The sequence below is a fragment of the Coloeus monedula genome (assembly GCF_965178545.1).
Source record: "Coloeus monedula genome assembly, chromosome: 2".
In the NCBI taxonomy this organism is placed as follows: domain Eukaryota; kingdom Metazoa; phylum Chordata; class Aves; order Passeriformes; family Corvidae; genus Coloeus; species Coloeus monedula.
Window position 1 is genome coordinate 2,036,983 of NC_138782.1, and position 21,862 is coordinate 2,058,844.

At 45.5% G+C, this 21,862-nt stretch overlaps 1 protein-coding gene across 5 annotated transcripts in view; it reads left to right on the forward strand.

The window, feature by feature from the left end:
* SPTBN1 (spectrin beta, non-erythrocytic 1) overlaps positions 1-21,462 on the forward strand; it is a 121,369-nt gene extending 99,907 nt beyond the window's left edge. For all 5 annotated transcript variants that reach the window (XM_082276570.1, XM_082276568.1, XM_082276569.1 and 2 more), the window contains 17 exons: positions 829-1,092; positions 1,391-1,615; positions 1,760-1,849; positions 2,093-2,371; positions 3,480-3,610; positions 4,923-5,127; positions 5,238-5,612; positions 7,326-7,570; positions 7,902-8,040; positions 8,940-9,024; positions 9,583-9,779; positions 10,856-10,962; positions 11,513-11,576; positions 16,520-16,758; positions 17,992-18,165; positions 19,803-19,845; positions 20,122-21,462. In XM_082276570.1, the coding sequence (XP_082132696.1) occupies positions 829-1,092; positions 1,391-1,615; positions 1,760-1,849; positions 2,093-2,371; positions 3,480-3,610; positions 4,923-5,127; positions 5,238-5,612; positions 7,326-7,570; positions 7,902-8,040; positions 8,940-9,024; positions 9,583-9,779; positions 10,856-10,962; positions 11,513-11,576; positions 16,520-16,758; positions 17,992-18,165; positions 19,803-19,845; positions 20,122-20,337 (3,078 nt within the window). In that variant the 3' untranslated portion in view covers positions 20,338-21,462. The remainder of the gene's footprint in view (positions 1-828; positions 1,093-1,390; positions 1,616-1,759; positions 1,850-2,092; positions 2,372-3,479; positions 3,611-4,922; positions 5,128-5,237; positions 5,613-7,325; positions 7,571-7,901; positions 8,041-8,939; positions 9,025-9,582; positions 9,780-10,855; positions 10,963-11,512; positions 11,577-16,519; positions 16,759-17,991; positions 18,166-19,802; positions 19,846-20,121) is intronic.
* Positions 21,463-21,862: the final 400 nt, after the last annotated feature.

The window sequence follows — 21,862 nt, forward strand, 5'->3', positions numbered from 1 at the left end:
TTAATACGCTGTGGTGAGCTGTGCTTCCCCCCCCATTTCTCCTGTGCAGCTCTGGAGCACTGAGGAGTCTCCTCTTTAGCTCTGACAGTGGGTTTCTGTTCAGTGTAAGTTAGCTTAATTGCTCATTTCCTCTCCCACTTTGGCACTCCATATCCCATTAGAGGCTTTTCTGTGATCTGCAAATAGCAATACCCTTTAATGGTGTAATTAGAAGGCTGCTCTTAGTACTGGAAGTTCCTTTTTAGTGATGCTAATAATCCTCCTCCTTTGCCTCTGGAAAATCAGATTGCAGCAAAGGACCAGGGTTGTGTACAGAGTTGTGACAGTCCCTGGATTAACATTCATATGGAATGTGCTGGGTTGGGGGCAGCATTCCCATCTGCACCCGGGTGCAGAGATAGAAGGATAATTAGAATAAAGACAGTATTTCCCAAACTCTCCCAGCATTATGCTGGGTGTTCATGGTTCTCTGGTGATGTGGCCCCTGGAAGCTGGGGCCTCAGGAGACTCAGTGTGTGCAGCTCCAGCTCCCTGCTCCATTGTGCCGGAGCCATAGCCCCAGGAGATCCCTTCAGGGAACGTGTGGAATGGAGAAGAGAAAGGAAGCATTGCTTGACCTTCCCATTGCTAAAAACCCGTCTTCCAGGCAGCAGAGGGACCTGGGAGCTGATTTTCTGGAAGGAGTCACTGGATAATTGGAGACAGAAAATGAGTGGTTGATGCTGTCAGCAGATGAGGAATCCTGAGTGCTTATTAATCAGGATAATTGCCCTAACGGGCTGTGAGTGCTCCCGAGGAGGTACCATTTGGTTGCTCTTTGCTTTGCAGGAGGGAATGCAGCTCATTGCAGAGAAACCAGAGACCGAGGCCGTGGTGAAGGAGAAGCTGACGGGTCTCCACCAAATGTGGGACGAGCTTGAATCCACCACCCAGACCAAGGCTCAGCGTCTCTTTGATGCAAACAAGGCAGAGCTTTTTACCCAGAGCTGTGCAGACCTGGATAAGTGGCTGAATGGTTTGGAGAGCCAAATCCAGTCAGATGACTACGGAAAAGATCTCACCAGTGTCAACATCCTGTTGAAGAAGCAGCAGGTAAACAGAGCATGGGGTGCAGTGGGCAGACAGCAGATACCTGCACTCAAAGGAACAGGCAGGGCAGGCTTTCAGTTTTGGAAAGAAAGAATTGCTTTTCTTTCTTCCTATTCTTTCATGTATCTTTAAGAAGAAGAAGAAATATATCCAGCAACAAATCAGACACTAATTATTAACACGGTAAATCCTCAGTGACCAGCATCTGTTCTCCCTTCTGAGGAAGCTGTTGATGTGCCCTAATCATATCAACAACTTTCATCTCAAGTTTTCAGGACCTTTTTGCCATGTTTCTGTTTAGATGCTGGAGAATCAAATGGATGTCCGTAAGAAGGAGATAGAGGAGCTGCAAAGCCAGGCAAGGGCTTTGAGCCAAGAGGGCAAGAGCACAGATGAAGTTGATGGCAAACGCCTTACTGTAGAAAAGAAATTCTTGGAGCTGCTAGAGCCTTTGAATGAGAGAAAGGCCAACCTGCTGGCCTCCAAAGAGATCCACCAGTTCAACCGGGATGTGGAAGATGAAATTGTGAGTATTAAAGGAATCCCGCTCCCGCGCCAGTAGGACAATTTTGGAATACTGCTGCTTTCTGCAGCTTGTGTGCACCAGCCTCTCTCTGCTGCCCCAACTGTATCTGGAGTTGGTTGAAATCATGTGTTTTCTCTCTTTCAGTTGTGGGTTGGAGAGAGGATGCCCATAGCTACATCTACTGATCATGGACACAACCTCCAGACTGTGCAGCTACTAATAAAGAAAAATCAGGTAAGTAGGTGCTGTTAGAGCTCCATATCTGCTATTTCTCCCCTTAGTGCTGACTAATTTGGCAAGGAAAGGTTTGGGCTAAAACAGTGGGTGCTGTGGTGTGACCACAGGTGGTGGCACAGCACCAGGTTGCCCACATGAGCTCATGGCATGTGTTTGGCTGCCCCTCTGGAATTAAGACCCCTGACTTGCATTTCCTATTCATTTGTGCATTGTCTCATCAGTCAATTTTCTCCCATGTAGACCCTTCAGAAAGAAATCCAGGGCCACCAGCCTCGTATCGATGACATCTTCGAGAGGAGTCAGAACATTATCACAGAGAGCAGCCCCAATGCTGAAGTCATTCAGCAGAGACTTGCAGACTTGAAGCAGCTGTGGAACCTCCTCATCGAGGAGACGGAGAAGCGCCACAAGCGCCTGGAGGAGTCTCACAGGGCTCAGCAGTATTACTTCGATGCAGCTGAGGCTGAGGCCTGGATGAGTGAGCAGGAGCTCTACATGATGTCAGAAGAGAAAGCCAAGGTGAGCAGCTCCACAGTGACACTGCTGTGGGCTTAATTGCTTTGCTGGAGGGAGGCAGGTGACATAGTTTAATGTGGCACTATGGAATGGTAACATAAACAAATTTAGCTTCCTGGTGAAGCCTCAAGTGATCATGGCTTCTATCTGTTCTGACATCTCTGATAGTGTGCAGGATAGGCTGTGCTGTGTGGAGCCAGGTAAGCATCCTCACACTGCAGAGGGCAACTCTGTGCCTGCCTTCACTTCAAGGTTAGGATTGCCAGTGCGGTCCAGTTAGGTCCAGTTTTCTGTTAGTTTTGAATGACAGCACAATTCACCTGGCTGTGAAACAGGGCCTGACAGTCAGTCAGCTGCTACCACTGTCACCAGCCTTGACTCCCAGCCACCATCAGCTTTGAATCCCAGCTTCAGACCATACCAAAGAGAAAGTAAACTCCTGTTTTCCAAGGAGATGTTAGTGTTGGAGCTTGTTTGTTATCAACATAAATGCATCATGTTCACTGCCCTGAGAAAATAAAGCACAGCTTTGTATCAGGAGAACACATTCCAAAGGTTCTCAATTCAGTCTCCAGTTAAAAATGGCTCGTTTTCTTTTTTGTCTATTGCAAATAGCTCACTGTGCAAAATACTGTATTGAAAAGATTTATGGACAATATCAGTTAGCACTGAGAGTGGGGGCTATTTTTCTTAGCTATAGCAGTGCATAAAAAGTTTTGATTGGAACTTCTCCAGGCACTTTGGTGGAGAATCCATTGGCATGGGCTGTGTAGGATTTCTTTTCTTTGCCCCATGCTGTTGTTGAGATACCTGACGAGTGGTGTGTCTTAATCTGTTCCATGTTTCTGAGCCCTGCACCAGTGTTGTGGAAACACACAAAAAGCTTCATAGAAGAGGAAACTCGACATGCTCAATGCCCAGCTGATGTAATTTTGTTCTGTACCCCAGAGGGGTTGATGCATTATCTCTTTCACTCATTATTTTGCTTTTTGGGGGTACCATTTGCTGTGACATCAACTGTTCTGTACTGCTGGCAGAAGGGCTTGTCTTCAGGCTGTACTTGGGAGCAGCTCCTTATAATTCTTCCGATCATTTTCTGTCACCCTTACAGGATGAACAGAGTGCAGTGTCCATGCTGAAGAAACACCAGATTTTGGAACAAGCTGTAGAAGATTATGCTGAAACTGTGCACCAGCTTTCAAAGACCAGCAGAACTTTGGTGGCAGATAATCACCCAGAAAGGTATTAACTGCCATTTTTAATTGGATCGTGAGTTCTTTTATCAATTCAGTCCCTTCCTTGGGTGGTTCTGACACACAAAGACCACAGCAAAGAGTAAGTAGCTCAGAAGCTCGTACAGAGGAGAGGAGTTCAGCCTCACTCAATTCAGGGTGTGTGTTGGACCACCCTGATTTGGCCAGAGACAGGGTCAGTATGTGCAGCTGCTGATTTCTGGTGGTTCTGGACACCTGGAGTACCTGTCTGTTGTGTCCCCTGTGCAGGCTGCAGTGTCAGGTCTGCCAGCACTGCTGAACCTCACAGAGGTGGGGCAGTCCTCAGGGACACGGTCCAGATCTGCTCCTCCAACCAACTTTTACGTCCAGCACGGAAGGTCACAGTTGTTAATCCTTCTGCAGTGCTCCCCAAGATCTGCCTCTTCTCTTTGAGGTTCCAGCAGAAGCAGAACCTGGAATCAGATGCTTTAAACATGGGCACATTAACATCTTACTTTTGGCAAATTTAGCTCATCTTTCATAAATGGCTTTCCCTGGGGGACAATTTAGGAAGCTTAAGAAACATTTTGCTGTAAGAGCTGCAGCTCAGCAGACACAATTCTCCACTGGCTTCAGCTGGAAGGCTGATTCCACTCTGAGGCTGATGTATTTAACTGCTCAGCCTGCACAGGCTGGAAGGTGGCACTGGCCTAGGACAGACACACTCTGCCTCCGGTGGAAGGTTGTTATTTAACTCTAAAGCACTCTCTTGTGGTCATGATTGCTTCTGATGGGAGCAGATTTCCTGGCTGAGCTGTCTGAGTACCGGAATAACATCATCAGCTTTACAAGGCAGAGGGAAGGCACTTTGACAGCACTGTATGGCTCAGACAAAATAGAGGCAAAAGATACAGCAAGTAGAAATATTCATCCCTTGTGCAAATGCTGAGCTTTAGGGGGTAAGAAACCCATGAGTGCTGCTGAACTCTGAAGCAGAGTTTGACTGAAAAGGAACTGCTCCCTGGCTCAGCAGCTCAGATCCTGCCTGTAGCTTTGGGAGAACACTCTGGTGTGATCTGTGGCCAGACAAATGGAGAGCTGGATTCCAGCTCCCCTCTCTAAAGCCAGGGGGCTACAGTACAGGGCGGACAAGTTTCCCAGCTATTGCTGTCACCTCTGCCAGCAGAGGATCTGCCCAGCGTGTCCAAGTTGAATTCCTGCCTGCAGCAGACGTGCGTTCTGTGGATTAAATGCCCCGAATGACTTTTATTCCTTGCAGTTTTCCCCATTTGGTTTTGCTTGCAAAGGCAGCGCAGACTCAGTGCTGTTTGGTTTTCCAGCGAGCGCATCAGCATGCGCCAGTCCAAGGTGGACAAGCTCTATGCGGGCCTGAAGGACCTCGCTGAGGAGAGGAGGGGCAAGCTGGACGAGAGGCACCGGCTGTTCCAGCTCAACCGCGAGGTGGACGACCTGGAGCAGTGGATCGCCGAGAGGGAGGTGGTGGCAGGGTCCCACGAGCTGGGCCAGGACTACGAACACGTCACAGTGAGTCCTTGGGGAAGCCCTCTCTGGGTGCTGCTCACAGAGGGTGGCTGGGCTCGCTCAGGTCTCTCTGTAGTCACAGCGCTGCATGAGGCTCTTTCTGTGCCCTCCAGATGCTGCAGGAGCGGTTCCGGGAATTCGCCCGGGACACCGGGAACATCGGGCAGGAGCGGGTGGATACTGTCAACCACATGGCGGATGAACTCATCAACTCCGGCCATTCGGACGCTGCCACGATCGCCGAGTGGAAGGACGGACTCAATGAGGCCTGGGCAGATCTCCTGGAGCTCATTGACACGAGAACACAGATCCTTGCAGCCTCTTATGAACTGCACAAATTTTACCACGATGCCAAGGAGGTCTTAGGACGTATCCAAGACAAACATAAGAAACTGCCCGAGGAGCTTGGTAGAGACCAAAACACAGTGGAAACACTACAGAGAATGCACACGACATTTGAGCACGATATCCAGGCCCTGGGCACCCAGGTGTGTGGCAGGTGAACTGTGGGTGTGGGAGCCTGAGCTGCAGAGTTTGCTGCTGCCCTTGGCTGCTCCGTGGCTGGGAGACAGAGTGCTGCCAGCTGCTTCCCACGTGTTGTGCTGTGGGAATAACCTCACCTGCATCCTTTTCTTATCTGTCTGTCTGCTGCTCTACCATTGCATTCAGTTGATTATCTAAAGTAGCAATCTGTAAGTACACGGGCTTCTGAACATGTTGGCAATTGTTGGATGTTATTCCATTTCCTGTCCTTTGCTGAAGAAGAAATGAGAAAGGCAGAGAGCTTCTGTATTGATTTAAAGTACAAAATATGAAGGAATGTATAAGCCTGGTTGGCTTTTTGAGGTTTGGTTTTATTTTGGTTGGTCAGTTTGGGTTTTTTTGGGTTTTAAAAACAACAAAAAGCCCCGGTCAAACCCTTTGTGCCAGGTACTGTTTATTTTTCCTTTCTGAGAGGCAAAGACCCACACAGAGGCTTTCTGACTTGGTTATGAACCTGGGCATTCTGAATTGAATATGGCCTTTCTTGGTGCTTCCTAAGAGCAAAAGAGATTTAAAATCCACAGTTCAGACTAAGATTTTTAAAAGCATCCAAACTTGATCTAATTCTGAATCTTTTGAAGCCAGGGTGTGTCAAGTAGAAGGTGGCAGCTGCTCATACAGCACAGGGGGGATTCTAAATCAAAATACAACATTCAGCTGCCACAAGGAGAATTTGGGAAGGGAGCAAGTTGCTTAAGGAATGGAGGAATTTACAACTGACTGTATTTATCCCAGTAGGTCAGGAAAGAGCTTTTATGGCCCAGCTGCCAGCCAATTCTCAGTTATGTAGCAATTTACACTAAAACAAAGGAGACAGAGCAAGCATTTGCTTTTCCAGGTGTTTTACTTTCAGAAGCTATAGATTTTATACAGAAAATGGGAGACATTCACAAAACATCAATCCCAGTCTCTCAAAAAGGTAATTATAATCAAGACCTAAATGAAGGAATATGTAATCACAGTACAGAGCTGTGGGGAAAGCACTTAGGGTAATTTCTGGGTGAAGCAGCCAGAGCACTGAGATGGATCATTATGAGAGAGGCATGGTCTCTGTGCCTGTAGCTAGAAGGCTGTTTGATTTGATGCTAAAAACATAATTAGACAAGAGCTATTGGAATGTTTCCTGGCTTGAAAAATATGGAAAACAGTCAGGAATTAGCATTTGCCATCCCAAGACAGTGTTTGAAAGGAAAAGATTTCTAATAGTAGAAGGTTCTTAACATTTCCAAATTTTCTTCTCTGTGAAGTCATTATCTACGTTTTTGAAAAATGACCTCTGTCAGCTGGAGTAGTGGTTTGGATACAGAGTTCCCAAGTGCCATTGTCACTTGTGTGAGAGGAAGGGAGTTTGATGATGAAAATGGTCCCCATTTGCCCTGACATGTAACAGTCAGTTTGTTTTGGCACCATGTCTTGCAGCGAGTTCAGGCAGTGGCAAATCTTTGCTATTTTGGGGGTCCCTTGCCCCTACAGTGTTCTCTGAGGGATAATGCTGGCTTAATAACAGCACAGACCTTTCTACTGTCAACAGACCAAATGCATTTGCAGTGACTTTAGAAAGCCCCTCAGGTGATGAATTAGCAGATAAGTGTCCCTGTGTCTGTGACTCAGGAGTCACAAACCCACTGACTGGCTTTGTGTCTCCCAAATCACCACAGGTGCGACAGCTGCAGGAGGATGCAGCGCGCCTCCAGGCTGCCTACGCTGGGGACAAGGCCGATGACATCCAGAAGAGGGAAAACGAGGTCCTGGAGGCATGGAAGGCACTGCTGGATGCCTGTGAGGGCCGCAGGGTGAGGCTGGTGGACACAGGAGACAAATTCCGCTTCTTCAGCATGGTTCGGGATCTCATGCTCTGGATGGAAGACGTTATCCGGCAGATAGAAGCCCAGGAAAAGCCAAGGTAATGTGAGGCATCTCTTCTCCATCAGAAGATAAGGCTGAGGAACATCTGTAGGGCTCAGTATCACTGAGAGTGGCTTTCAGAGCCTGCTGCTGCAGCAGCTTGTGGGTGGCTGCTGGAATAATAGCCTTGGAAAATAGTAGCCGAAGAGATTCGGTCTCACACTGGGGTTATTTGATCTCTGATTCAGGCCAGAGTGGTGCTGTTCTTAAGGAAAGGCTTCCTGAACTACGAAGACAATCTAGGATTCAATTTTTCCTCATTGAGTTGTGGGTCAGTTTGAAAATGTAACAGCTGTTAAACTTGAAATCTGTGTTTCTGGTCATTTTAGGGACGTTTCATCCGTGGAACTCCTCATGAACAATCACCAGGGGATCAAAGCGGAAATTGATGCCCGAAATGACAGCTTCACTACGTGCATTGAGCTTGGCAAGTCTCTGCTGGCCAGGAAACACTACGCATCTGAGGAGGTACCGTGCTCCCTGCATACAGCCATGGGCTCCTGGGGCTCCTTTCCATGGGAGAAACCTGCCCTGTGTCACCCACAGAGGAACAAAGACAAGTGTCACCTCAGGGACTGGTGCACTTATGTGCTGCTGGGAAATCAGGGTATAACTTCACTCTGGGAATTCATGGTGGGTAGCAGAGGTGGCATCGAGATTTAAAGTGTCCTTTTCATCTCAAAAAGTGCAAAGAAGCTGCTGCACTCCATTCTGTAGGGAATGGCTCTGGGATGGAAAGGTGTCTTCCTTGAGCAAGGGAAAGGCAGCTGTGAGACAGCCTGAACTTCCTACAGAGAAAATGGAATGCTGTGGAGAGGCCTTCTGGGGGAATGAGCAAGAAAATGTTTGTTGTGTAGGGAGTAAATTCAAGGAATATTAAGAGAAGCATATCCAACTGCTTAAAGCCTTGATTTATTATCCAATATGTATAGGCCAGAGGATAGAGGCTTAGCCCTTGGTTCTCCTGCCTCCCTTTGGGGAAGGGAGGATAACCAAACATTGAGAGGCACTTCCCTCTCAGGAAGGGGAGAGCTTCTGCAACAATCCTGAGCAGCACATTTTGCATTATTTGCTGTAAAAGGGCAGAAGATTCAGTGCCTGATTGTACTATTTACATTTGTTTGCCCATTACATCCTTTTATCAAATACTCTGGGTGCTGTAGCTTTTCACAGACACTGAATACTTATGCAAATGTGATATTTTAATGAAAATGTCACATTTATTTATACTTGGAAGAGAAAAGCAGCTGTTGTTTGCACGGTGAAGTCACTTCCTGAGGAACTCGTGCAGTGTCTGTCAGTGCAGGGTGGGGGGGAGCTGCTGCCTGGTGCTTGTGTAACAGCCCTGCTCTCTGCTCTCCATCCAGATCAAGGAAAAGCTCCTGCAGCTGACCGAAAAGAGAAAAGAAATGATTGACAAATGGGAAGACAGATGGGAGTGGCTGAGACTGAGTAAGGACACCCTTGGATTTCTTTTGGGCTGGGCCGTATCTAACTCTCTTCTTTGTGCCTTTCTGGGCATTGAAAAAACCCTGCAGCTCCTCACTTTTCTGTTACAGTGCTTGGAAGTGTGTTTATGCTGGAATAGCTGCAAGGTTCACACCTGTTGGTTGTTAAATAATGGAGAATTTGAAACTAAGAAACCTGCACCAAAGGTCTTGCTCTATGTGATCAAATTTGGAGCTCAGTGCAGTAGCTCTGCTGTATTTTGCAGGTGTCACATTCCAACTTCTTTGCTGAAGTTAGTAGGTTACAGCAGATTAGAACAAAAATAGCACATTAAACTTGCAAAATGAATCCTGCATTTTTCCTTAAAACAAAGCCAACAGGAGAAGTTTCTGTCTTTTCAATGATCAGTTTCACTGAACTTAGCTAAGGGGAACACTTAGCCAAGTGCATGTACTTTGTTCCCTGGGCTGTGTTTAAGTAAATGCCAAAGCTGCCTGATGACTCCATGATGCTCTTCTTTGTGACATTAATGGCACTGACTCCTGTGCTCTCTTTGCTCAGTTTTGGAGGTGCACCAGTTCTCCAGAGATGCAAGCGTGGCTGAGGCCTGGCTGCTGGGCCAGGAGCCCTACCTGTCCAGCCGTGAAATAGGGCAGAGCGTCGATGAGGTGGAAAAATTAATCAAGCGGCACGAAGCGTTTGAGAAATCTGCAGCTACCTGGGACGAGAGGTTTGCAGCGCTGGAAAGACTGACCACGGTGAGTGTCGGAACCTCCCTGGCCATTCCTCTTGGCTGATGGCTTGGAATAGCTGCCAGCATCACGAGCCTGATCTCCATTTGTTGGTTGGTTGTTGGTCGACCTCAGCCAACTACCCAGAGCCTGAGGCTTCATGTTTCCAGCCATACTAAAAAACCCTGTCCGGTTAATTTGAACTCAACAACCTGCAAGGAAAAAGCTTAAATGATAATTGACCTCAAGAGTCAACAGGAGCTGTCTTGGGCCTGGGAATGATGACCCAGAAGGAAATTTTAGAGCTGAGCAGTTTGCTCCAGCCTTCTGCTGTACTGGTTGTGCCCTAAAAAGGAAGGGTGAATCTGAGTGAAGAGACCCAGATCCAAACACTTTAAATTTGTTTTGGTTAAAGATGACAGTGGTGGGAAGGGGGCAGTGATAATGATGTTTGTTGTCTTGTGACTGGTCCACTGCAAGGCTGTATTGTCCCCTAGGAAGACACAGTAAGCAAAAAGAACCCCAAGCCCCATTTTAAACACAGCTGCGATGTCAGTCATTAATGCTTGGAGAGCATTTTACCATCTTTGGAGAACAATTTGGCTTTAGACACTACAGTTGAAGTGGCCTGGGTTTTCACACAGACTGAGCGTCACAGCTGCAGACAAAAGGAACTGGAGTTTCTCAGCTTCTTCACAAATCAGGCTGGTTTTATGGAGATGGGTAATTTCAGGGATTCAGACATGGAACATTTTAATTCTGTGTTTGGCAAGCACACAAGAAGGTGTTGCTTTTGGATATTTTAATAACTTGGTCTGTTTCCTTGTTTGTCTGGGTTTTGTTCTCATAGAATGAATTGGAAAATAGACATGGCCGGTGGTGGGCTGCTGTCAGAGGGTCTGATGCAGTTGCCCTCCCTGACAAATTCAGTGCCACAAATTTAGCATGAATGATGCTTTTAAAGACTGATGCCTTCCAATTTTATCCCCGTTCACTTTAATTTCAGTAATGATTTAGAAAAACATACAGAGTTATTGTTAGTTTCTAGAACACCCCATGAAAAACGAGCAGTGTTTTTAAATAAAAAATGTTTCCTCTCCCAGCTGGAACTGCTGGAAGTCCGTCGGCAGCAAGAAGAGGAGGAGCGGAAGAGGCAGCCGCCCACTCCGGAGACCAAGGTTGAAGAGGATGGAGACTCCCAGCAGCAATGGTGAGCCAGACTCTGCACTTCCCTCGAGGAACCCTTGGGCTGGCAATGGTCTGTAAAAGGAGAGGAGGTTGTATGGGTTTGTAACATGACCCTTGTTAGAAGACTTGGTGGTTTATAGGGACAGGACCCCTCCCAAACCCCTGAATTCCCTGCTAAGTTCCCATTTTCCAGTTGTCACTGCTGAGGCAGCCCTGGCCCAAAAGTAGGAATGCTGGTTTTATATCCCCTGGGCCATGAATTGCAATTTCTGAACAATCTTTGCTTTTTTCTTTGATGAGCATCAGTTACAGATTTTAAGCTGTGTCCATGGAACACTGACATTTATGAAATTGCTTATGTGATAGGAGGAGGTTTATTTGTAGGGTAACCGTCAGTAAAGCCTGGTTAAATCTCACTTCACACTGGGTTTATTCAGTTGGGCCTGAGGATTTTAGGAACATGCTTAAATTTCTTAAATTAATATTCAGTAAGAAAATCTCATTTTGTTGGACAAGATGGGTGACTTCCAAGAACCTTATACAATTTCTTTTCTTTTTCCTCTCTCCAACAGGGATGGGACAAAAGGAGAACAGGTTTCCCAAAACGGTTTGCCCTCAGACCAGGAATCTCCACGGGTTAGTTACCGCTCCCAAACCTACCAAAACTACAAAAACTTTATTAGCAGACGGACAGCCAATGACCGCTCGTGGTCTGGACTGTGACCCACAGAATCACTTGCAGCAACAGAAACCTTTTTTCAGTATGGTTTACTGGTACTGGTTTAATCTTTTGGCTTCAGATTTCCCTGCTGCTTTTCTCTTCCTTCCCATCAGTTGACTTTTATTTAATTAGCAGCCCCTTGGACATATATTTGCTTCACTTTAATCTTTGTTTATTTGAATCTCCCCGCTGACACTCAGTTGCTTTAAGGTGACACATTTATTTCATGTTATTTACTGTGAGTTTTTCATGTTGCTAATAGTATTAAGATTTTCCAGCGAAAGCGTCCTTTATATGAGTAATTGAGATGTAATGAGATTACATCCTAATGAAGAAGAGCACTAGGACCTGACAGGTATGACGCATCGAGTTATACTAACAGGTCTCAGCACGGCAACTTTATTAAATCAGCTGCATTAGCAAGAGTTATGTACCAGGCCAAAGATAATCCACATGAGTGAGCTGGGCAGGAAGGGCTGGGAGGGGGGAGTGTGACTGGACAAATAAAAGCCTTAAGGTTAGTTTGTATAACATTCCATGCAGAATGGACTCATTGACTGCAGAGACAAATAAACATGAAATAAACCATTCAAAACCAGTATCTAGATTTATCTGGGGGTTTAGACCTCATGCAGAGTTGTGAACTTGCTGTGTTGGGGCCCCCTTGGCCTCAGTCCTGTCCAGTTGGCACTACAGCAATTTGATTTCTGGGCACCAGAGAGACAGGAGTAGGGTGTAGCCTCTTGGGGAAAGGTTGTGATACTTTCCTTTAAAAACTAAATAAAATACATTGTCTAAGATCCCAGCTCTTTATTTTACATAGGTGCAGGCTGAATGCTCCATGCCTTACTTGCTCCTTCTTGATAGGGGGTGTCCCAGTGGAGTCAGGGTGCATGCCAAGAATCCTCACGTGCAGCCGTGACAGTGCCAGTAAATGTCTCTGGAGTTAATGCAACACAGGAGCTGAATCTGGCTCCCGTCCCCATCCCCTTCCTGCAGAGCCTCCTTGTTGCAGTTAATGCTTTGAGTGAAAGGACACTTCTCTTAGTTACGGAACCCGGCTCTCTGGGGTCACATTCAGTGCAGGAAAGGCTCCTGGCAGGCTGGGACCCATGGATATCAGGGCTCTTACAGTGCTGCAGATCAAACATGGGTCCTAGCCGAGGGCTCTAGCAGGAGATGTCTTTCAGCACAAGTTTGGCTTTAAGAAGCCCATCCCAGTTAGGTCTGAATCTGCACACAGACTCTGCCAATGTGCCACAGTACATGGCAGTTCCACCTTTCTCTTTCTGGAAATGAAACCTTTTGGTTCTTCTTTAGCATTCAGTCCTGGAGCGAGCTGTTTCTAGTATTACAGTGTTTATAAATTCCGTACAGTTGAGGCAGGGAATGTGAGGTGATCTTCAAGCACATCCCAGATCATCGCCTTGTTGGTTAGCACAGCCTTATACATCACGTTTGCTTCTTTTGAAATTTTATTTTATTGCCATGCTACATAATGCATTTCCATGTTCATCTTTGCTATCTGCACTTTAGTCTTCCATGAGAACTTTCGAGCTCAGTTTGTTGAGTCCTGTGTTGCAATATCTCGGGTGTACAGAGCTGTGTCAGTTCTGCTGTGAGGCACAAGGTGTGCTGCTGTTGGTCAGAATTTTGGCTTCTGACAACTGGCTGAGCAGTGCAGCTGAATTGTTCTGTGTGGGCTGAGCTTGTGAACTGAGAGCGGTGATTGAAAGGATGTGCTTCAGTAACTGTACTTTTGTCTTTCCACTTCATGATGCATGTTTTTTGTTTTTTTTTTCTTTTGTCAGGATAACAACATATAGCTTCTTAATGCTTTTTAAAATTCCATATGAATTTATGGGGATGCTCTGGTGGCTGCCATGTGCCTCGAAAGTGTGCCAGTTCTCAGGTCAGGATAGCTGTAGCTTCAGACTCTACCATCTGCAGAGCCTTCACATGTATTCTGGTGAAAAAGTAGTCTATAGAGGAATTTACAGAGATCGACTTTTTTTATTTGTATTAGTACACTTATATAAAAATTCCACTTTTATGACGATGAAGAAAAAGTAAGTCATTGATTAAGGTCATCATTACAGGCACTAGAAGAGTAGGATTTCACCTATTTATTGCAGCCTGTGCATCTTGCTAAAGGTGTTAGGAAGGTCCTTTTGCTAGAACAGCCTAGAGGTTGGCATCTGAACCAGGCAAATCATCTGGTTCTTCAGCTGTGGGGCAGAGCCTTGAGTCGATGAACTGAGCAGATGCTGCTTCAAGCACTGTGAAATCCAAAGGGGCGCCTCTGTCATTGTCACCACCTGTCTTGTTGCATGTCTCAGTCCTGCTTTAAAGATTTCCAGAGTAGCCTGTTGCCACTAAAGCACTTCCAACTAACCCCTCAGGCACCACTGAGAGAACTGTATCATGTACACGAGACCTTGTGTTGTAACAGGAGTTTGCTGTTGCTGTTTGTCCTCCGTGGCGTTGTCGCCGCATGCTCCATGCATGTTTCCATTGAAGTGTGTTCAGCTCCTGTTTTTTCTCCGTTTTCATGACACGTCCTTTGCAGAGCTGTTCATGATTTATTTTGCTTGTTTTCTGTTAATTGTAGATAACACGTGAAAGGAAATAAAACCTGAAAGAGCATCAGAAAAGCTTTTCATAGGCCTTTTACAACCAGTAGAATTTGATGTAGATGGTGCAGGTCTGGTGTTGTGATTGAAGTTAGCAGTTACTGTTCAAAGCCATAGGGTTGCAGATTGCAGCACTGAATTCTATATTATTTCCCATAAAACACATTGAGTAGCTGTGCAGTGGCTGCTGGTTTGAAACTGGTCTGGTTTACCTCAGATTAGGGGTTCTAGGTACCCCCAAATCAGCCCTATTTTCACCTCTGGCTGGCACCATTCCAGCAAATATGCTGCTTTCTGTGTCAGGGCAGGGGCCAGGTGCATCTGGGGAATTTATTTAAGTTGTGGAGACAAGTTCCTGTGGGCTGTGTGATTCCTCAGTGCTGCTCAGAGGTTTCAGGTCCCTCAGACAGGGCTCCAGCCAGTGGCAAAGCAGAGTTCCAGGTTCAGAAGCTGTCACAGGACACAAAGGTGTGCAAAGGGCTCTCCTTGTTCTTGAAGGGATCTGTTGGCCATGGGTGGTTGACATGGGTGATGAATGGTGACTCAGGGGTTGTTCATTCCACTACCTGTGTTTTGGCAGTGTTTGCATAATCTTCAGCCTCATCTATTTACCCTCTCCCCCTCTTTAATGCAATATTTTTGTTCTACTTTGAGATTTGGATACAAGTAGTGAGGGTTGATGGCTTAGATTGATCCTAATTGTGAAGGAGCAGCGTAAGGCTATGTGTTTGTAGGGACAGGGTAAACCAGATCTGACTGAAGTGCAATGTGAACTGTGATTCTCTCCCTGTTTGAGGGTGTAGTGTCTGTACTCTGGAGGTTTAGGTTGCTAAAGGCAGTTAACCAATCCTTCCCATGTTCAGAGCAAGCTAACACTCAGATCTTCCTAGGCCAATGGTGAGGTACAAGGTGTGAGGCACAATAATGGTTATTGGGCAGGTATAAGAATTTCTAGCAAAAGGTGGCAAAATTGAGTTTGTTGCATAATAATTCGGCTGCTTTTGATTTGTCCAGGCCATGTGCAGAAGTGGGAATGTCTAATTATTGTGCCATTCACAAAAACCTGCTTGTCTGCATAAAACCAGTCCAGAATGTTTGTAATCTACTAGAGCATTAGCAGCACTGAGCTTTAGTAACTTGCTAATAATAATACTACACACTGGTTGTGTAACTCCTGAGCTGCTACCAACGGCTCTACACGTCAAAGTAATGGTACGAGAAAAAAAAACTGGGACCAAGCTGCATTTCAAAAGCTTATAGCCATTAGGATTCCAATTTAAATGATTTTTGGATGAATGGCTCCTGAAGACGTCGCCAGCTTGACCAGTGAGAGCTGCTGGAAACACGGCTGCTCTCTAGGCTATCGATCCCAGTGCGCCAGGCAACGCGATCAACAAAGCAAGTGATGGGCAAGGCCTTGGTTCTGTCTTTGTTTGGGGGTAAATAGCTGTGTGATGCTGTGTGACTGTGGTGGTTTTCAGTTCCTTTAACCAAAATCCAATCCACCTAATAACGCCAGTCTGAACCAGACCTCGATCAATTGACACATGACCTCATTCCCCTTGTCTTTACAATCCAATATCCTAACTGGGATGGTGGAGATGAAATGCATGGTGTAATCTTTCTAATTTCTGCATGTTTTGATTTTGTTGTGTCACTAGGGGAACGGGGAAAGCGGGAAAGGAGCTTTTACAGAAACAAATCAATTGCCCACATTTTTGTAAATGCTCCTGGGAGATTGTGACATCTTTCTCTGCTGACTCATAGTTAGTACCTTTTATGGACCTTTAATGCCCCAGTAATGCCATAAATGTATTTAAGGTGGCTGATGTGTATAACTTCTACTGTTCCTCTAGGTTTGCAGAAAGTGTGATTGTTACTGTTCCAAATATTTGAGTACTTAGCAACAGAATTGAATGCTCTCATTCTAGGAATAACAATACCTAAAAGAATTGACCAGCAGAGCAAAGCACAGTAAAATTCACACTGATGTTCAGCTGCTCTTATTTTCCCGTCTCTCCACCTATAAAATGGGTACTAATCCGTTCCTACCTTCTAATTTCCTTGGCCTCCTGTGTCTCCATGGAGTGCGAGAAAGAACTTACTGGCCTGTGTCATTGTTCAGGCAAAGTTTATACACAGCCACGTTGTGCAGGGAGACAGATTAACTCAGGATGCCTCAGTGCTGGGGGCTTCTGGCTGAACGTGTTCTCCACTGTTCCCAGGTGGCAGAAACCGCAGAAACCAATGAAATGGTCAATGGAGCTGCAGAACAGAGGACGAGTTCCAAAGAGTCCAGTCCCGTTCCTTCCCCGACATCAGACCGCAAAGCCAAGAGCGGCGTTCAGGCCCAGACTGCTGCTACCCTCCCAGCCAAAACCCAGGAGATCCCCTCAGCCCAGATGGAGGGCTTCTTACACCGCAAGCACGAGTGGGAGACACACAGCAAGAAAGCCTCCAGCAGGTAAAGTGCTTGATGCATAACACAGGGCAGGGCACCCCGGGGCTCTGCCCAGGATGGCACACAACCATCTCCAGCCTTCTCCCAGCTGCCAGAGACCTCCCAGGCTCCTGTTGCTGTAGGGGCAGAGGCTGCAGTGCTGAGCATTGCATGTGGGGAACTGCAGTTTAAAGATATTTGGTACAAAAGGCAGCGTTAGGCACATTTGTCAGGTGGAAAACCGAAGCAGAGAGATACCACGACTTTCCCACTCCACACGATGGATTTGTGGCAGTAGTGGGATTTGATTCCAGATCTCTCAAGTCATACATTACTACAAGAAAAGAAAACCACGTAGGTGTGAGATTAGAAATGTTCGTATTCTTCTGACATTTTCTGTTTGCACATTACCACTTTCCACCTACTCCGTAATCTGTTCAGCATGAACAGAGGACGATCGGTGTGCCATAGTCAATTCCATTCCCAAGGAATGTCCTGCAGGTTTCAAACAGGCAGGACTAAGATTTGTCCACACTGAAAAAGCAGACTGGAGTCCTTCGTGACCTGAGAGAACTCTTGAAACCAGATTTATGACTTGGCTGACAAGGGGAATGTTCACAGTAAGTGCTGAGCTGCAGCAACATCTGTGGGATTTGGTAGGAGCCAAAGCACTTGGCAGAGCTGAGATCACAAGTGAGTACAGCAGTACCAGGATTTTTGTTCCACTGGAGTTATTCACACCAGACAACGCCTTTGAGGCAGTGACAGCCACGAGTACTAGTGTCTGGGTACTCTTATTTCCAGTAATTCCAGCTCAATTAGAGAATGAGGCAGTTGATGCCACTAAGAGTATTTGTGTCAGTCAAGGATTTCACACACAGTCCGTTCCATTCATCGGTTTGCAGCACAGTGAGAATTCCTTCTACAACAGAGCACTGCCATTAAAAGGTCAATCATTTTCTGTCTCAAGAATGCAAAGTGCCCAGTCTGCCAAACAGTCCTCCCACTGTGAGGACAGGCTGATGTGCTATCACAGGGAGCTCTGGGAATCTCTGTTCCCTTTGGCTTTTGTCTTCAAGCTGTTCTTCCATGAAATAATTCCCTGTCTGCACTTTATGGGAAACGTAGGCTGTATTCACATCCTCACACTGAACCAATCTCCGTTAACTTACAGAAATAATTATGTTTGATTTCTCCAGTTCTGCAGGCGAGAGCATTGGATTTATAAATGTTCTTGTTGTTTCCCATGTCTCAAAGGTCATGGCATAACGTGTACTGTGTCATAAACAACCAAGAGATGGGCTTCTACAAGGACTCAAAAGCTGCTGCTTCTGGCATCCCCTACCACAACGAGATCCCCGTCAGCTTGAAGGACGCAGTCTGCGAAGTAGCGGTCGATTACAAAAAGAAGAAGCATGTGTTCAAGCTCAGGTAAACCTGGGGCAGTGTTCTGCCCTTGGGAAAGCCATGGTGGGTGTGTTCACTGGGAAACCCAGCCCAGGAACTGACCACGAATGTTAACTGCAGCATCCCTGCTTTTCTGAGCAAGCTCTTCTGAGTCGTGGTCTGTTCATCAGAGTGAGCAAGCACAGAACAGTGTCACAGTAATCAGAGCACTTTCACCTGGGACAAGACCAGATGTGTGTGCCTGGAGTTAGGGGCCTGTATTTCACAGTGCTGGGCTTTTCAACCACTCCCTCTGGAACTGATTGACAACAGTGGTCGTGGCTCTGCTCTTTTCCAAATCAAGCCTCTTGTTTAATTTTTTCACTATGAACTTAGGAGACTACTGGAGACATCTCTCACATATTCAGGTCTAGAACATACAGTTACAGACCATTTCACTCTAAATATGTGAAGGACCTGTTGTTCAAAGGTTAAAAAAAAAGGCTTTTCCTTGGGAAACTCTTTGTTTTACTGAAAAATTTTCTAGTGCAAACAGTTAAGAAATATTTATCATTACACAGCTGCGAGGTAATCCTGTCAAAGAAGACTCACTTTAAGAACTGATTGGGTCATGTATTCCAAGACAGGTGTTTTGGGGTTTTTTTGGCAGAGCAGGGGTGGTGGTGGCATAATTTTATATTGGTACAGGAATCCTCTAAAGATCATAGAATCCCTACACAGGGAAAATTTGCTTTATAGAAAATATATAGCAAATATTTAGGGAAATGTACCTTTCTTGAAGACAGGCCTGCAGCTATGTGATTCATCCTTTAGACTATTTTAAACTTCTCTGAATTGCTAATGGAAGGATGTGCTGTTCCAAATGCAAAGTTAGGCAAAAAAACCAACTGCCCTTTTTTCCCAGTGCTCCATCACCTGCATCAGGCCCTTCGGTTACTTGCATGTAGATATTTCCTTTACTCAGGCACTGTTATTTTACTGTTTAAACCTTCATTTCATTTCATAAAAAGTTGTTAAAATGCTTACTTTTTGTTGGGAAAGATGGGGAAGCCTGCAGCAGAGCTCCTGCTGCCCCTGCCTCCTGCTTGTTGCGGTGTTATTCAGTTGGTTTTTAAATTATATATATCATCGCATACATCGTTAAATGTATCCTAGTTAAACCACCTGAGTAAAATCAGCACAAGAATCAAGCAGAAGGGAGGCTTTGGCCTTCACTGTGAGGAGAGGTAGCTGCTCATCACTAATACTCTGCAGGACCTCAAGCCAGCACCACCATAGCTACAAGAGCAAAGCTGCTGCAGAACTTTGCTGGGTTTTCACAGGAGCCATGAAAACTCTGGGTGCTGCCTGTGACTTTTTTCTTTTTAAAGTGTTGAGTCAACTTTGATAATGTGTTTTGCAAAGGAGAAAAGATGCACCTGAAAGAGCAAATACTGAGCCAGCAGCCACACGAGAACATGAGCACCACCCTGAGAATGTCCAGAGCCCAGAGCTACCATGTGTGTGGCTGCAATGGGGGTTGTTGGGGGCATTTGGCACGTGGGCACTGTCCTGTGCAGTCCTGTGTGCCTCTGGCTGCTCATGTGCTGATGCCAAACAAGCAGGACTTGAAGCAGTGTGACCACAACTGAACTAAATTTGTGATGGTGTTTTCTTTCCAGATTGACCGATGGCAACGAATACCTCTTCCAAGCCAAAGACGATGTAAGTGTGGTTTTCTTACAGTTTATTACTGTGCTGTCTGTGCTGTTGTACCACGGGGAGAAGCAGCTGCTAAGGGCTGGTGTGCACTCTGTGTGTGGGTGATGTGTAGGCCCAGGGCTGCTCAGGAGGTGTCTCTGGAGGTGCACAGCCAGAGGGGATGGTTGGGGCTGTTTTTCCTTGCATTTCCCACCTGTGTCTGTTCCCCCTCCGCACTGTGGCGGGAGTCAGAGGGGCGTGCTGGTTGTAACAGTTTTGTGCCTTTGGGGCTTCTTGAAGGAGGAGATGAACACGTGGATTCAGGCCATCACATCAGCGATCTCTTCGGACAAAATCGAAGTGTCCCCGACCACCCAGAGCACTCCAGCCTCCAGCCGTGCCCAGACCCTGCCTGCCAGCGTCACAATAACCAGCGAGTCCAGCCCTGGCAAGCGGGAGAAAGACAAAGAGAAAGACAAAGAGAAAAGATTCAGCCTTTTTGGTAAAAAGAAGTGAATTCCATCTCCACACACTGCACTTCTCTGACCGTTCCAGTGGAATTCCAGCATGCGAGCTCAGAACCAATACGTTACTCTCTGTGCCTCATGTTCCTCAATGTGATTGACATTTTTTTATTTATAGAGCGTTTTAAAATAAAAAAAGCCAACAAAAAAAAAAAGAACCTAAAGTTACAAATGTATGAGGTGCATTGGGCAGCTTCTGTAGGAGAGGGAGGACCAGGTTTTGGGGTTTTGTTTTTGTTTTTGTTTTTGTTTTTTTTTTAAATGAAGTTAATGTAGATTAGATCTTAATATTTAAACTGTTCCTCAATTTTGTGAGGCTGTCTTGGAAAATAACCCACTCCTAATGCTATTGGTATGCAAGGCAGCGGTGCTTTCGAATCTACTGTGCACATGAGAAACCAATGTACAAATTCTCAAAGGTGTTCACTTCCAGTTAAGGTTGTTATGCTGAGTCCTGACTAGTAGAGCCTCCCCTTGCAATTCTAACAGGAATTAAAGTGGTAGTGTGTTCTCTTTGCTGTAACAGAGTGCAGGTATGCGTTGACTCACAGCCCAACGTTGGTATTAACACCACCTGAAGCGTCCCCGCATCGAGTACGACAGATAAGAATGTTGGTGTTCAAGATGGATTAACAGGCTGGTACAGTTTTAAATAAGCTGTAATTTCAAATTTCTTTTTTTTTTTTTTTTTCTCCAAAATACATTATATTGTATGTTTCAGATAATTCTAGTACAAAGTATAATAAGACTAGATGTATAATAAACCCTTTAAAATCATCGATAAGTGTAAAAGTGGAACTGAAGCATTTACTGGAAAAGTAATGTTACTCAAATGGTTACTTGCTTGTCAGCTGCAGCACTGTGTGTTATAATTTTGCTACATTACCTTGCTCTTTGATACATAGTGTGCATTTCTGTCACTGTAACTATTGTAATGAAAAATTTTCATCTTACTGCACAATCAAAAATTACATTTAATAGGAATGAACTTTCAATGACTGGGCCTGTAGTCAAGAGTAGTACTGGAACTGGCTTTCAGTTGTATCGAACTGTACCTCTAGACTTTTACCCTATCTGTTAAATATATGCGATGTCATTAAATGCTTTTAAAACTAAATATGCTGGGTAAGTTTCTTATTTCATTTCTGACGATGTTAAATCATAATTTTGAAAGAGGATCAAAAATAAAGTTATTTTAAAATGTCATCTCTCCTGTGCACTGAAACTGATGTCTTCAAATGTAATTCCATTCTTTTGTGCGAAAGTTCATTCTGCAATAGTTGTTTTCTCTCTTCCCACTTTTCTTTCCCTTCACTTCCCACCTGCCCTTCCTTTTACCCTGCCTCCCAAATTAAGTGCCAAAAATAAAGAGAAAAGGAATTAATGAATATTTTGCAAAATATTCTGATATAGATACTTTTTGTGGGAAGTGAAACCAGCAGAGTAGATGGGAGTAAGCACATCAGAGGCTGGGGTGATGGAGTTCCCTGAACATTTACCCGATGGAGGTAAAGCTC